At 34.0% G+C, this 16,715-nt stretch overlaps 1 protein-coding gene across 1 annotated transcript in view; it reads right to left on the bottom strand.

Moving 5' to 3' along the window:
• Positions 1 to 16,465, bottom strand: part of LOC128982097 (pH-sensitive chloride channel 2) — a 96,818-nt gene extending 80,353 nt beyond the window's left edge. Inside the window, exon 1 of the mRNA XM_054401147.1 lies at positions 16,353 to 16,465. Within this exon, the coding sequence (XP_054257122.1) occupies positions 16,353 to 16,414 (62 nt within the window). The 5' untranslated portion in view covers positions 16,415 to 16,465. The remainder of the gene's footprint in view (positions 1 to 16,352) is intronic.
• Between the last annotated feature and the right edge of the window lie 250 nt (positions 16,466 to 16,715).

Raw genomic sequence — 16,715 nt, 5'->3', positions numbered from 1 at the left:
GCTTCGCCTCACATCAAAAACTTGAGCGCGCGACAGAAAATGCCACTTTCGGTCCTAGTAATGAAATATACTATTTTAAATTGAAAATTAAATATTTAAAATGCTTTGATATGAATAAATGACCCTGTGAAGAAAGTAAAGACATTAAGCCATACGCCATAAAGTTAATTTTTTAAACTCTAGACCGTCTTGAGCTATTTGCTCAAAGAAGAATAGTAGAGTCTAATGATATTGAAGTTTTTTAAACAGGCAAAAACAAATGAACGGCAACGAAAAATCGAAAACAATCAACTAAGAAACGTCATCGTCAGTACTAAATTTAAGAGTAAGTAAAGGATTTCATGAGCTCTAATAACGCAATGTGTTTATACCTGATTGCATGTCCAATAGTGAGAGATACACTTTGTAAATAAAGTGTTTTTATTTCAAATGTGTTTTCTACGACGGCCCTGAAGGGACATTCAGTTTCTTTTTGTCTTTCATTCTACTTCGACTTTTATCTCGAAGTACTTCGACTTTTATCTCGAAGTACTTCGACTTTTATCTCGAAGTACTTCGACTTTTATCTCGAAGTACTTAGACTTTTTTCTCGAAGTACTTCGACCTTATTCTCTAAGTACTTCGACTTTATTCTCGAATGTGCTTATTATGGTTCGTTATAGTTTTACGGCAACCACAACCACGGCCACTTTTAACTCCAGGCCATGGCCTTCGAACTGGCAGCATCGCAAGTGTCATATTCCATTATGTGTCCTAAAGCTAAAACCCCTTTCTATCTGCCAATTTTTATAAAAAATATGTCTACAGAAACTCCCCTACATCAACAAGTTAGTTGGGTTGTGGCACGGCCACCTCTAACTGCAGGCCACGGCCTGGAGTTAAAGGTGGCCGTGGTTGTGGTTGCCGTAAAACTATAACGAACTATAATAAGCACATTCGAGAATAAAGTCGAAGTACTTCGAGAATAAAGTCGAAGTACTTCGAGAATAAAGTCGAAGTACTTCGAGAATAAAGTCAAAGTACTTCGAGAATAAAGTCGAAGTACTTCGAGAATAATGTCAAAGTACTTCGAGAATAAAGTCGAAGTACTTTAAGAATAAAGTCGAAGTACTTCGAGAAAAAAGTCGAAGTACTTCGAGATAAAAGTCGAAGTAGAATGAAAGACAAAAAGAAACTGAATGTCCCTTCAGGGCCGTTGTAGTTTTCTTTCCATTCATAAAAATATAAATCTCCATTCCTAATAACACTAATCTAATGATGATTGTACATTACCAAAAGATACTTTTATTTGATATAGCTGTATAGTGAAAAATGTTTGTTTGATTTAATTAATAATTTGAAATATCTTAAGGGTATCTAATTTACTTACTAATATATTCATGAACCAGTTAAGTAGGCTATCCTAAAAATGTATACAGTACATCATAAAATTAGATGCTATTTACCGGATCAGAGTAGATCCTTAGTGATATATAACAACAATTGCAGAAATGGACATCAATTTAATCAACAATTTCTCTAATATTTGAGTCGTAATATAATAAGGAATAACATATTAATATATTGAAAACCAAGCAAAACCAATTTTAACAATTGCGTAGAACAAACTGGCGTAAACAACGCAATATAACATCTAAAAGTGCTGTGTACGGGCTGTGAGTAGTGGCCGTAGCGGCTCTAGGACTGCAGTGACGTCACTGCCTTGGTCCGATTGGTGAGGAGGGGAGAGGGGCGCGCTCTTTCTGGCCCACCACTCCATGCATCTTGGGCCCGTCCTACGTACGGGAATCAGGTAGTCAGCAGTTAAAACTGTGTATAATTCAGAACAGCTAGTTTACACATATTGTTACATAATAGTATAGCCTATAATATCTTTATATATAGTAGCCTACCTTTGCTATTAAAGGACTCTATGATACATAAGGCTGTGGTGTCGGGTGTACTATTTTTGTAACTCAATGTAAGAAGAACTAACTTATGATGATGTAATAAATGTACTTCAATGCTTAAGCATGGTGTATTAATATTATCCAAGTTAATCTTGTTTAATTATAAATATTACTTAAGTAATATTGAACATGGTGTAGGTGTGGCGTAGGTGTTATTTTTTCATCTACATAACATCGATGTTAAAGACTTTGTTATAGAAATGTAAATGAATTGGAAACTAACCTAACATGGATTTCAAGCCGCCGCGTGGGTTAGTAATTGACGATAATGTTGCTAACAATTGGACATTATTTAAACAAAAGTTCAAAAACTTTCTGCTCGCCTTAGGGAATGAAAGCAAAGAAGACAAGGTTAAAATAGCTATGCTGCTAAATTGCATAGGTGATGAAGGGATAGAAATCTACAACACATTTAAACCCGAAGAAGCTGATACACTGCAGAAGGTAAATGAACAGTTTGATAATTATTTCATGCCCAAGAAGAATGTTGTATATAACAGGTATAAATTTTTTACAAGAATTCAGCAAGAAAATGAATCAATTGAGCATTATGTAACTGCTCTGAAGAGTCTAGCAAAGCCGTGTGAGTTTAAAGAAGACGAGGAGAGTCTAATTCGTGATCGTGTAGTGATTGGTATAGTGGATAAACAGCTTCAAGAAGTACTTCTTCGAGAAAGTGACCTAACCTTGACTAAAGCTTTAAATCAGTGTCGGTCGAGCCGCTGAACTAAGTAGACAGCAAGCGCAAATAATGCAAGGTAAGGTAGGCCTAAGTTCATATAATAGCATAGGCTTACATGCCATTAATAATACAAGACCTAAGTCGTACAATAATAGAAGAAGTTTTAGTTCTCAGAATAAAGCTAGTAATACTAGGCCTAATCAAAAACAAAGCTACCAGTCTTCTACAGTACGTGAAGATAAAAATACAGCTCAAACATACAAGTGTTATAAGTGTGGAACTGAACATTCAAAGGCTAACTGTCCAGCGTACGGAAGAACGTGTAAAAAATGTGGACTTAAGAATCATTATGCCATTGGTTGTCAAAGAAGTGCCAATAAAAGTAAGCCAAATCATAATAAAACTGTTCATGAAGCTAGGGTTAGAGGACATGGAAGATATTTTTATAAGTGCCCTATTCCAAGAAGACACAAGTTCACAGTCCAGTCCGCAGCATACAGCCCAAGGAGGAGTCCAGTTCAAAGATGTGTCCAGAGAGGTCGTCGAGAAGATCAACAGCATGGAGAACAATAAAGTGAAAGTGTCATCGTGGATGCAACAAGTTAAAATTAATAATCAAAGTGTTAGTTTTAAACTAGATAGTGGTGCTGAGTGCAATGTGTTACCTGAACATGTAATGGGTCAGTTGCAGCTATCCAAGGTCAGTTTAGAGCCTAATTATAGCAAAATCCTAAGCTATGATAATCAGGAGTTAAAATGTTTAGGAAATGTAATTCTTGATTCGGAGGTCAATGGAGTCAAATACAAAATTAAATATGTAGTGGTCAAAACTAAAAGTGTTCCAATACTAGGGTTAAATGCTTGCATAAAGTTAAATTTACTTCAAAGAATTAATAATTTAGAGTTAGATTCAGAGAGTTTAGCGTCTAAAATGAAGTTTGTAGACAAGCATAAAGAAGTTTTTACTGGTATAGGTAAATTTCCTAAGAAATTACATCTCGAGCTCAAAGATGGTGCTAAACCTGTTGTAAATTCAGTCCGAAGAATTCCTGAATCAGTCAAGCCTAAGCTTAAAGAGGCCCTTGATAGGCTAACAGAATATAATGTAATTGAACCAGTTGATTATCCAACTGATTGGGTAAATAATATTGTAATAGTAGAAAAACCAGACAAGTCCTTACGAATATGTTTGGATCCAATTCAGCTTAATGAATGTGTAAAGTTAGATCCGTATCCAATCCCATCGTCAGATGAGTTAGAACTATTGTTGCGAGGAAAGTCTTATTTTACAGTACTTGACATGAAAGATGGTTTTCATCAAATAGAATTAGATAATGAAAGTAGCTTGCTAACTACATTCATAACTCCTTTTGGAAAGTTTAAGTACAATAAACTACCATTCGGGTTACGAGTAAGTCCAGAAATTTTTCAAAGATATAATGTTCAAATGTTTGGTGACATTCCTAATGTAGGAATCTATTTTGATGATTTTATAATTGCTACGGAAACAGAACATAACACAGTCTTAAATCATGTAATGGAAAGAGCGTTAAAAAACAATGTTAAGTTCAATGCTAAAAAGTTACAGTTTAAAGTAAGTAGTGTTAAGTATCTAGGCATGATATTTTCAAAAGAAGGTGTAACTCCAGAACCAGAACGTGTAAAAAGCATTATTGCATTAGAAGAGCCTAAAAGTAAAAAAGAGCTACAAAGTGTTTTAGGGGTAACTAACTATTTATCTAAGTTTGTTCATAACATGAGTCAGTTAACTGAACCTTTAAGACAACTTTTAAAGAAAAATGTTGATTTTGTTTGGACAAAAGATCATACAAAAGCATTTGAGACACTTAAGTCTAAGATTGCTGAAGCGACATCGCTTAAAATATTTGATCCTAAAATAGATTGTGAAATTTTTGTTGATTCATCCAATTATGGGTATGGAGCATGTCTTTTACAGCAAGGCTGTCCGATAGCGTTTGCGTCTAAAGCACTAACCGATACAGAGTTAAGGTATCCAATAATAGATAAAGAAATGGCAGCTATGTGTTTTGCGTTGTCTAAGTATCATAAATTCATTTATGGTCAAAAGGTTACTGTGTATACTGACCATACCGGTAAGCCTCTAGTTTCGATTGTTTCCAAGAACATGCATAAAGTTTCCAATAGGTTACAGAAGTTTAAACTAGAACTACTCAAGTATAACATTGAAGTAAAATACTTACCTGGTAAATCTAATGTACTAGCAGACTTATTGTCAAGGAAAGTTGATAAGAACATGAATGATAAGAATGATAGTTATTTAAACAGTGAACTTGAAAAATCTGTAATGGTACATAGTCTAAGTAATCAGTTAAGTATGTCTGAGAGTAAAAAGCTACAGTTTAAAATTGCTACTGAAAATGATGAAGTTTTGAACAAGGTTATCAAATACGTTAATGAAGGGTGGCCTGGTTATAAAGTATTGGATAATGCATTGAAACCCTATCATAAGATTAAGGATGAAATTTCCCATGAAAATGGTTTGCTATTTTTTGGTAACAAGATCATTGTTCCTTCTGTATTGCGACAAAGTATGCTAAACCTAATTCATGAATCACATCTTGGTGTAGTTAAATGCAAAGCTAGAGCAAGACAAATTTTGTTTTGGCCTAACATAAACAGGGACATTGAAAACCTAGTTTTAAGTTGTCAAATATGTGAAAAATATAGGTTTGCAAATGGCAAAGAACCATTGTTAAATCATGAAAAGGCTACTAGGCCTTGGCAGTTTGTATATAGTGACATACTAGAGTATGGTGGAAAAAATTATTTGGTTGTAAATGATGCTTATTCTAACTGGGTAGAATTAAGAGAGCTATTTGACAAATCAGCTAACAGTGTCATAAGAGTTCTAAAACATATTTTTTCGCAGTTTGGCGTACCAGATCGTTTTGTTTCAGATAATGTTCCTTTTAGTTCTCACATGTTTAAATCGTTTGCAAATGAATATAATTTTGAAAGTGTGACCAGTAGTCCTTTTTATCCAAGAAGTAATGGTAGATCTGAGAAAGCAGTGGCGATATGCAAAAATCTGTTGAGAAGGGCAAAGGACAGTGGTAAAGATATCGAATTGTTGCTATTGGATTATAGAAACACTCCCCTTAACAATGTTAATGTTAGTCCAGCACAATTATTTTTAAATAGAGTATTGAAGTCAAAAATGCCTATAAATACAAAAGCATTAAATCCAAAAATAGTTCATGTCAACAGAGATAGGTTAGATGAAAAATCTAAGTTGTATTACGATAGGACATCAAAGTCACTATGTCATTTTGATAAAGGTGATAATGTTTTGATTCAAAAAGGTAAAGAGTGGATAAGTGGTAAAGTCATTGAAAAGTTAAACTTTCCCCCCAGAAGTTATGTTGTTCAGGATAGATATGGTCAAGTGTATCGTAGAAATAGAATTATGTTAAGAAAGTGTTATTCTAAGGTTATTCAGTCTGATTATTCTGATCTAATCGCACAAACTAATTTTGGGTTAGAAAATATTGAAAGGCCTAATCAGAATGAGTTTGAGAATAATGTTAACATACCAGTACCAGTACCTAATGTTTTACCTAATAGGCCAGTAACAAACCAAACCACTAGATTCGGTCGAACCATCAGAAAGCCTAACCATTTGAAGGAATATGTTTAAGTCTGTCTGTTCATTTGTTTAATCAACATTTGTCTTTATGGATTTAAATCATTTTGATTAAAAAAGGAGGATGTTACATAATAGTATAGCCTATAATATCTTTATATATAGTAGCCTACCTTTGCTATTAAAGGACTCCTATGATACATAAGGCTGTGGTGTCGGGTGTACTATTTTTGTAACTCAATGTAAGAAGAACTAACTTATGATGATGTAATAAATGTACTTCAATGCTTAAGCATGGTGTATTAATATTATCCAAGTTAATCTTGTTTAATTATAAATATTACTTAAGTAATATTGAACACATATAAAGACAAATGTGTTCTTTCAGTTTTATTGTGGAAAATCATCTTGTAAACAAATTTTGCGTGACCAAATATGTTTTCATCCCATTATAGACCTATACGATTTGCATTTTAAATCTAATCATTTTACAATAAAACAGCAATTAATTGTGTAGATGTGAAAGGCGCTGAAGTGAGGTATGCGGCCAATTCGCACACTTTCACTGCATCAATTACTAAATAAGTAAACAAAGAAAAGTAAAAACAAATCCATGATAATTACCCACCCTCATTGGGTCAATGTACATTGTAATTTATTATATTCATTTATAAAAACTATAGGATATTTAGCTGAAATAAAAGTGATATTTTGCCTACATCAGCGCCCCCAAACGTAACCACACATAAACACACGCAAAACAACTTTTTAGATTTCATTAAAGGATGGTAAGTTTAATTGCAGTATCCTGGGTCAATGATAACGTTGTGATCAGTCTGAGGCTGTGTTGGTAATTTAAAATCGTGATAATGATGATTCTTGATCTCCTTTTTTGATGACGCATCAATATTGCCAGGTCTAATCCAAACAAAGTTTAAGCGGTCAAACATTTATTGTAAACAAAAAGCTACCAAGATGAATTAAAAACAGGTAAACATTGTTATTTCCCTACTCTTTCCTAAAAAAATCGAGCAGTAAAATAATTGGAATATCCTTTTTTTAAGACTCGTGGGCTGAGCTTTGATTTGTACAGCAAATGGTCTTACTTATCTCTATGGTATAATTATCTCTACTAATCTTACTTATTTCCTATAATCAATGACAAAATCATAGAGAAAATCACATAACCTCATAGTTCTATCGAATGTTTTTATATTTAACCAGTTGTTAGTTAAGGCTAGGATTATACTAGGACGTTGGCGTCCGAGACGCTAGCGTCCCACTTCGAGCCGAAAATGACGGGACTTGTGTTGGGATGCTAGACTCTCGGACTGCCATTTTATTTCAATGTTTTGTCACTTTTTGTTTATATCTATTTAAATATCATTAGGTTTAACGAGTATCCAGGTTTCCTGCTTTAAGGAGGCTAATAAAGTGTGTTTAGTATTGTGTTTTATTCACTAATGATTTATTGTGAGTGAAGATACTGAAGATGGAAGGATTTGTGATTTAATATAAAGAAGAGTGAAATTTTAAAAAATGTCCATTTAAATTTAATAATTAGTAATAACTTCAAAATTGAAATTTAAGATGTCAATAATAAATAAAAAGATATGTAACTAAGGGAGATGAAATGGTGGTACCCACTACTTACCAGATTTAAAGTCATAACTTAAACATTTCTATTAAGGCCATAAAAGTTGAATTTCGTTTCTAAAAGCGTTGGCGGATGTGTAACTATTATATGCAACAGATGTAAAGATTAAAATGTTTCTATTTTGTGTCCTCTTCCGTTGCAAAGCACGGGTACAACAGCTAGTCATTGTATATAACATATGGACCAACACGATCCGGGTGACATTTAATTGCAAACCATTATGTTTTGGCTCAAAACTGTCAAATACTGTATTTGCAAAGGTTTATATACATAGTTTAGCCAGCATATCTGAAAATATGCAAACCAACTACTGTTCTCAATATAAGAAGTTTTCAACTGACTACTATAACATACCCGTGCGTAGAACGGGCACACAGTTTGAAATACAATTTGAATATTAACAGCTGTGTCATAGAAAAGTATTGTAAAATTTTACACATGATCATAATTTAAACAACTCTGGGAAGGGAACTTAATTTACCTCATTTCTCTTTTGATGGCTCATCTACAGACCAAGACCTTTCTTTAGACACCTCTACAGAGTTTCTACGCCCAGTCGCTCTCTCAAATTAGTGGAAACAAAGAAAACCCGTTTCAAATTAATAAGATGTTAGGGAGAGGAAGTAAAAACGTAAAACGTGGGTAAATAAAAACTATCTTTTCAACACATTTTGCTCTTAATGCTTTTATTTCATGGACTTGTTGACGATTATAGAGATTTTTTAGTTATCGATCCCGAGACAGTAGTATGGCTGTTAGTGGAATGAGCTCTCCAATACAGATAATATAATCTATGTAGAGAAAGAAAGGTATGGATATCCGAGGCGGGGATACGGGGGTCTAAAATAACACATTGGTCACCGGATCTATTTACTAAAGCGACAGTAACTAATTATTAATGATACATTAACGTCCATAATCCCGAATTACAATTAGTCTATGGTCCTATTGTTACCGTCGCAGCTGTAGACCTCAAGTCGTAACAAGACAATCACTCATTTTTTGATAAGGCCAAAGTCATAATGCAAACAATAGTCGGTGATTATGGCGTTTACCATTACCGTGTTATCCAGGACCAGGCCATTATTGTGTATTCTGCAAGTGTTGCATGACGCAACTCCAACACTTCTCCGTCATGTTGTAACTTGCCCGACCATCTACAGTTCTCTTATACTTGGACAGGGCCTTCTGGAGCCACTTTCCGAGAAATTCCCAGAACTAAAAAAATATCTGTGTTTGTACCATCGTATCTAACAGTTTGGTTTTAACGTCTACATTACACCAAGCATGTACTGTGACATACAAAATACAGGGCGTCAAGTAAGTAATCCGAGGATTAGTTTTATAGGTTAAAATAAAAAAATATCGGACGGTAAGTCGATATTTAAAAAATATCGGATAAATAAGAACGGATTTTTTATTTCGAAAACGCTTAACTGACCTATTACATTATCTGCCATTCATTTAGTATTTTTACGACAAAATGTATAGGCATATATTTGGTTTTTTAAACTTCTACAAAACAGACATGTCTGTTAAAAATAAAAGAAACCTATCTTGGAAAAAAATTCAACCTGGTTCAGTGTAAAACTTGAATTACAGCCTATTAAGTTTTTAAAGTAAAAACATCCATTGTGAGTGACTGAATTAAAATTGTACACGACCTTACATTTGAAAAACGTGTATAGGTATCCAATCCAATGGCACTTTGATTATAAAAGTTGATTACTGTAGTAAGTAAACTAATCATTGAGCTTTTAATTCAATATTCAAAATTGAGGTCCAATTAGTTTTTTATGTATACAATGTACAACATTTTAAAAACATTAATCATACATGTCAATTCTCATTTATATCAGTTGAAAAACATTCCAATACAGGGTGATTGATATTAGTGTGCCAGCCGTTTTATTCGAAAACCATAAGAGGTATCAAAAAAAGTTAAATGGTAAGTGCCTTGGACTTTTTTCAATAAAAAAATTGTAGTAAAGTCGAAAAAATTATTTTAGCCGCCATTTTTCCAATATGGCCACCAACTTTGATTTTTCTTATGGAACACCCTGTATTTTATGAAGGATTCTGGTAGAAAATGTAATTTTAAGACGATTTTATTCTTGTAATTTTTTTCATAAACCTAACCGTTTCAAATATAATAATGGTTTAAAGTTGCGAAATTTTGAATGGTTTTCGAATAAAACAGCTGGCATGCTTGCTTAGGCTTTTATCGAAACTCTTTCTCATGCAGAAATTTCAAAACTTTAACCATTATTATCTTTGAAACGGTTAGGTTTATGAAAAATATCACAAGAATAAAATCGTCTTAAAATTACATTTTCTACCAGAATACTTCATAAAATACAGGGTGTTTCATAACAAAAAACAAAGTTGGTGGCCATATTGGAAAAATGGCGGCAAAAATATTTTTTTGACTTGACTACAATTTTTTTAAATAAAAAATCCAAGGCACTTACCATTTAACTTTTTTGATATCTCTTATAGTTTTCGAATAAAACGGCTGGCACACTTATATCAATCACCCTGTATACCATACCATTTTTTGTAAAATTATAAAATGTTATAGGGATATATATCTGGTATTATATTATATATTATATTATACAGGGTGAATAAAAAGTCAAGACCCCCCCCCCTCTAATATTTCTCCAAGTAAATATACAGAGATATCCTTTTGGTGGTCGAGCAATTCTTAGCAGGAAGTTTCATTTTATCATTTTGAATTTTTGATTGTCCCCCCAAAAGGGGGGATTTGGGGGGCAACTCAAATTTTTTAAATGTAAACCCCCTTCAAGTGACACCTCATTTTGAAGTGTTTACAAAAACTTAAAGAATGGTGAAAACTAGAGGTCGCTATCTCTTCTCTATCCAAAATGGTAGCCCGTCAAATGTTGTGGAAAATCAATGGTAAAATTGTTAATATTGGCTGCCATTTTGGATAGAGAAGAGATAGCGAGCTCTGGTTTTCACCATTCTTTACGTTTTTGTAAACACTTCAAAATGAGGTGTCACTTGATAGGGGTTTCTATTGAAACATTTTTAGTTGTCCCCCGAATCCCCCCTTTTGGGGGACACTCAAACATTTTAAATGTAAACCCCCTTCAAGTGACGCCTCATTTTGAAGTGTTTACAAAAACTTAAAGAATGGTGAAAACCAGAGCTCGCTATCTCTTCTCTATCCAAAATGGCAGCCAATATTAACAATTTTACCATTGATTTTCCACAACATTTGACGGGCTACCATTTTAGATAGAGAAGAGATAGCGACCTCTAGTTTTCACCATTCTTTTTATTTTTTGTAAACACTTCAAAATGAGGTGTCACTTGAAGGGGGTTTACATTTAAAAAATTTGAGTTGCCCCCCAAATCCCCCCTTTTGGGGGGACAATCAAAAATTTCAAAATGATAAAATGAAACTTCCTGCTAAGATTGCTCGACCACCAAAAGGATATCTCTGTATATTTACTTGGAAAAATATTAGAGGGGGGGTCTTGACTTTTTATTCACCCTGTATATCTGATATATTATATCTGGTAAACAGTGTTTAAAAAATTCTAGATTATATTTTTATTTTGACCTCTAAAACTATTTTTCGGAGTTTGACACTTCTTACTAGACACTCTGTAACAATGCTTGCGGAAATTCTGCAAACTTTACATGAAAGCAGATTTTAAAATACTGTAGGTAGCAGAGAAGTGTCATACAGTATTTACAGATCCACGTCGCTGCCGTTGCGATATTGTTTACGGATGATCAATATTGGTTGCATTCATACAGTAATCTTTTATTTTGTGATGTTTTGTCAATAATTAAATCTAGAATACACTATGCATGCATACTACTAGTTACATTTTGGGGCTCGTGTAACACTAGGTTTAGGGGGTGTTAACTAGGTTTTCATTATGACTAAGATTTCTCGGTAACCTAAAAACTTTTTCATCCGTAATGAAATCCCAAGATAACGTTTAAACAAATAATTCGGATTTCTAACAAAATATCATTATGTTCTGAAATTTATTTAACACAAGAACTTTTATTTCGAGCTTTGGTTGTTGTAAGAGATCGGTCTTAATCGCGTCTTGTAAATACTGTCACAATTATCTGGTGTTGGAAAGACATAAACTCAACAACTGTTCTTGATATACTTAAATGTATCTGATCTGCGACTGTTGAAACTGTATTGTTAATTGTGATGTTAACCTACTACCGTGACGTCACCAGGTGAAAGCAGTGTTAATACAACAACGTGCGGCGTCTTGTCACTCGACTAAGGCCGTGGCTTGTGTCACGAGATTTTCCTTATACTCGCAGGAATGCAAGTCTGGTTCGTTGTCAATGTCATGGCAAACTCACGTTTCATGGTCAACTAGCACTCTCTTTCTACTCTGGGAATTTTATAACAACTTGTAAAGCTCATTGACCACCTGCTATAACTTACGCTAAAATCCATTGACACTAAACAAGTAATGTTATCTGAGAGCCTAGTTTAATTAACCCACAGCGATGTTATGTTATAAATAGCCCCTGTAATTAGGCCTACTAGTACAATATTTGTTATAATAGTTTGAAGGTGTAAATAGTTTTGAAGCAAATGTAAAATTGATAGTATTCAATCCCCGTTGGTCGTAACGTAGGCCCAAGTTAAGTTATCAACGTCAGTGGCTTTTTAGGCTGTAAGCCTACTACGTCTACGTCACACCCAGTGTATACATTTTCTTGGGCAATCTTTAGCATTTTGATTATTAACTTGTAATTTGTTTAATAGTCGAAAATATGTTGTGTTGATAATAACACAAGACAGATTTTCTTATAGAAATAAACATGTTAAGTTTGGTTTGAAGATATATGTCACATATATGTTTTGTATTACTGTTTACTGGTTTAGGCCTACTCTATGCTGTATTATATTGTATGCTATTGTGTTGGCACTACTGTAATTTCCGCCCTCATGCAGATCTATGAAATACACGTTGGTTGTCAAGATGTCTGTCTGTGTCTTATCATTTTAAAGTAGACCTTGGCTTCGCAACAGTAATTTCCGCCCTCATGCAGATCTATGAAATACACGTTGGTTGTCAAGATGTCTGTCTGTGTCTTATCATTTTAAAGTAGACCTTGGCTTCGCAACAATATAATAACAGTTTGTGCCAGTGGGGTGAGGTATTGTGGAGCCAAGGCAGCAATGTACCGGTGTCACTACCTAACTCAGTACATTTCTTGGTGTTCCGTACCGGCTCACTCCTCGCTTTGCTCGATATACCTACGTTCAGAGAAAGGTTTTAGGCGTATACGTAAAAGCAATGCAGGGGTAAAGATGCCCACCAACCTCTATTATACACAAACGTACACATCCTAGATTTTATATCCAAATACAAGATTCTTTGGAATTTCACTGAAAACGTTAATTCGTCAAAAATATCGAGTCGTATTTTAAATAATTTTCTGTTACATTCGTTATTCTTATTATTTTAATCTGTAAACGTAAAAAATGCACGGATAAATTTATGTCGATATCCTGGATTTAATTTTATCTGACGTAAGCAATTGTTAACAGTTCTAGCCTGGGATACATAATCAGATGAAGTGTGTCAACATTGATGATCATCTTGAGACTGTCATAGCGACAACTGTGCGTTTGCATATTCCGGGTGATCATTTATGAGATGTTTTCATTCTATTAAACGCTTCAATGGATGAAACTGTTTGTAGTGCCAATGCTACTTTGTGCAAATTTGTAAACCCGTTTACAGGATATTGCAATTAGACTAACCGTCCTTTTATGAAATCTAAAAAGTTGTTTGGCGTGGGTTTAGTTGTGGTTACTTTTGGAGGCGCTGAATATTTTATAGTTTAAATAAATGAATATGGGGAATTACGATGTACATGGATTCAATGAGGGTGGTTTAGTTACCAAGGATATTAGAAGTGATAACGGAATGGATAATAAACATAGACAATTAATTACGTCACTAGCTTTACTAGCGTGTCTACGTTTTAAATTCCTTCAACATGTGACCAGTTCTTTTGTTCAAATGAATATTATTTTATTTTTGACTCAGCTGTTTATAAAACAAACTATATGTTTTTGTGTTTACTTTTCTTTGTTTACACTTATTTATTTAGCAATTTTTTGTATCACAATTTTATTTACAATCTGTTCATTTTTTGAACATTCAGCAAATACAATAACAATTATTAATAAAACGTTAGTTGATGCAGTGAAATTGACATAAAGGATATGTGTGGACGATTCGTTTAATGATGTCAGGACACCAACGTTATAATTATGTGTACTGTGAATTTTATTAGATGTTTTCGTTTTATTATAGATAGTTCCAATTCAGACCTACTGGAAATTGTGTATAGTATGAGTAATTGTATTGTGGTGATATTGATTATGGAAGAGGCAGGTATGCGATGGAAGGTGATATCATTGAATAGGCATATATACACTTCTCTATTGATAGTTAGTCTTTCTACTGTAGGCTGCAATAAAATTTTTCTTTATACGTGTAAACTAGCTGTTCTGAACAGGGGCGTCGCCTTGGGGGGGGGGTAGGGGGGGGAGCCTCCCCCCCCCTAGAATCTGGGAAAGAGAAAAGTTGGGAATTTCTCTGCCATGAGTTGGGACAGTTGGGAAGTCAGATACAAGAAAATATATTTTTAAACTAAACAAAATTTAAATATTTGCGAAAATCCATCAAAGATAAAAACTTCTTTGTCTTGGAAAAATAAACTTGACGCTTCTTTGATTTCATTTAATTTTGATTAAACAAGGCTAAACCATGGCTAAACACGCCTTATTTTAAGAAATCAATAATCAATTAGCGGTATAGCTTGTTGGAATTTCGTTTACGAGAAATTTTGTTCCTTATTGGACGTATGTTGGCTACCTTGATCCTGTCCTGTGTTGATGATTCTGAATGATTCGTCTGCGAGACTGCGATTTTGAATTTTGAAAATGCAAGCAATGTAGCTCTTCTGTTCAATTATGTTGTTTGTTAGTGTTTACAAGAAATTCAAAAATATTTTTCACGTCGGTCACATGAAATATATTTTATACCTTTTTTTTGTGGTATTTGGAGCAGGCTAACAGACCGGAGTACTTGCTAATAAGCAGAACGTTGGGTGCATGCAATTAATTGATAATAATACATTAGTTCAATAGGTGAAGGTAATTGTAAATTATCTATTGCATGCACCCCACGTTTTTCGTTTTAAATCTTACAAGTATTTGTACTCTCCACATATTTATAAATTATTTTCTACTTTTTAGTACCGGTACGTTTAAAAACGTTTTGTTTTAAAAAAGTTTTTTATTTATAAATTACTAGCAGAGTACCCAGCCTTCGTACGGGGTTGGAATATAAGTATAAAATGCTTATTGCAGTTATACTTAAGCTTTGCGATTGCAATGGGTGGAGGACACAGTTTGATAAAATTTGCTTTTTTAAATTTACAGTATTCTATAGTATTACACATCTACCATAGCCATAATGTTCTACTATTTCACCAAACAATAGAGAAAAATAAATTATCAATTCGCAAAATATCACAAATTATTCATGCAATGAAAAACATAAACATAACTGTAAACAATCCTACTTTGACAGTTCTCATTGCGAATCACAGTTTTTTGTTGCTGCTTAGTTCAAATTAGCTGTTTTCATAAATGCAAAAAAAATATAGTGCTGCACCCTGTTGGTAAATCTTATAACTTTTTAATGCTTTTCCATATCATAGAACCAACTTTTTTAGTTGAAACAGCTGACTAAATTCTTTAATTCCCTTTAAATATGAATACTTATAAGGTTAACATGGGGAATTACAGAGCCACTGGGGCGGAGCCCGAAAGGATTTTTGAGATAAGAATATGCCTATATGTTAATCGGGAATGTAAGCTATCACCATGCCAAATTTCAGCCCAATCCGTCCAGTGGTTTATGCGTGATTGAACTTCAAACAAACAAACAAACAAACAAACAAACAAACACACAAACTTTCACATTTATAATATTAGTAAGATTTGTTTGATCTTTTCTTTACTTCATTGCATCAGCTGATGCGTTGTTGCATAGTATTATCAAAAGTGTTATTGGGAATTCATTGTAAATAAGACACAACATGCCGTTGATTTTACAATAAAATCTCAACAACACTAAACCGCATTGATGATATGCGAATGCGACAACGCATATCAGCCGATCGGCAATGAAGTACCTATAATGAAAACATGGATACCGAAATATAAGGTTGTTTTGTCATTACAATGTCTCTCACAGTACTTTTAATTTGGGCTGCACAAGAAAACCCCCTCTGTACAATAGCCTGATGTAGCCTGTTTGAAAAATGTAGAAAACTCTCTCTCCTATAAAAAAAAAACTGCAAGCTTCTCTCAGTATTTACCGATATTGGTCTACTTACCAGTGTCCGCCTAGGGTGGTGATCCACAGCAGACAGCCCGCTGTGGTGGAGGACAGAAACATCGTATCCACACTACTGAAGACTGCGCTACTGTACTAAGGTAACAGTAACATTTAGCGCAACTTTAGACCCGCGAACATCTCACATCGCTCTGCTTCTATCCCACCTACACCAAGGCCACCTTGTCTGCCATCACATTGTAGGCTATATGAGCGGCGACTGTGGACCTACAATGTATGTGCATTAGATGTTGTCATGTTTCAGTAATTGTTAAATGAGAGCGTGGTTCAAACGTGGTAAATTTTAATTTTATAAGTTGGACAGAATCGCTGATGAAAAATCGGCGTTTGAAGAACTGTATCA

The sequence above is a fragment of the Macrosteles quadrilineatus genome, unplaced genomic scaffold (assembly GCF_028750875.1).
Source record: "Macrosteles quadrilineatus isolate MER2022 unplaced genomic scaffold, UCM_ALF_1.0 Scaffold_1__1_contigs__length_201487025, whole genome shotgun sequence".
Lineage (NCBI taxonomy): Eukaryota > Metazoa > Arthropoda > Insecta > Hemiptera > Cicadellidae > Macrosteles > Macrosteles quadrilineatus.
This window is presented reverse-complemented; position numbering and strand designations above follow the sequence as displayed.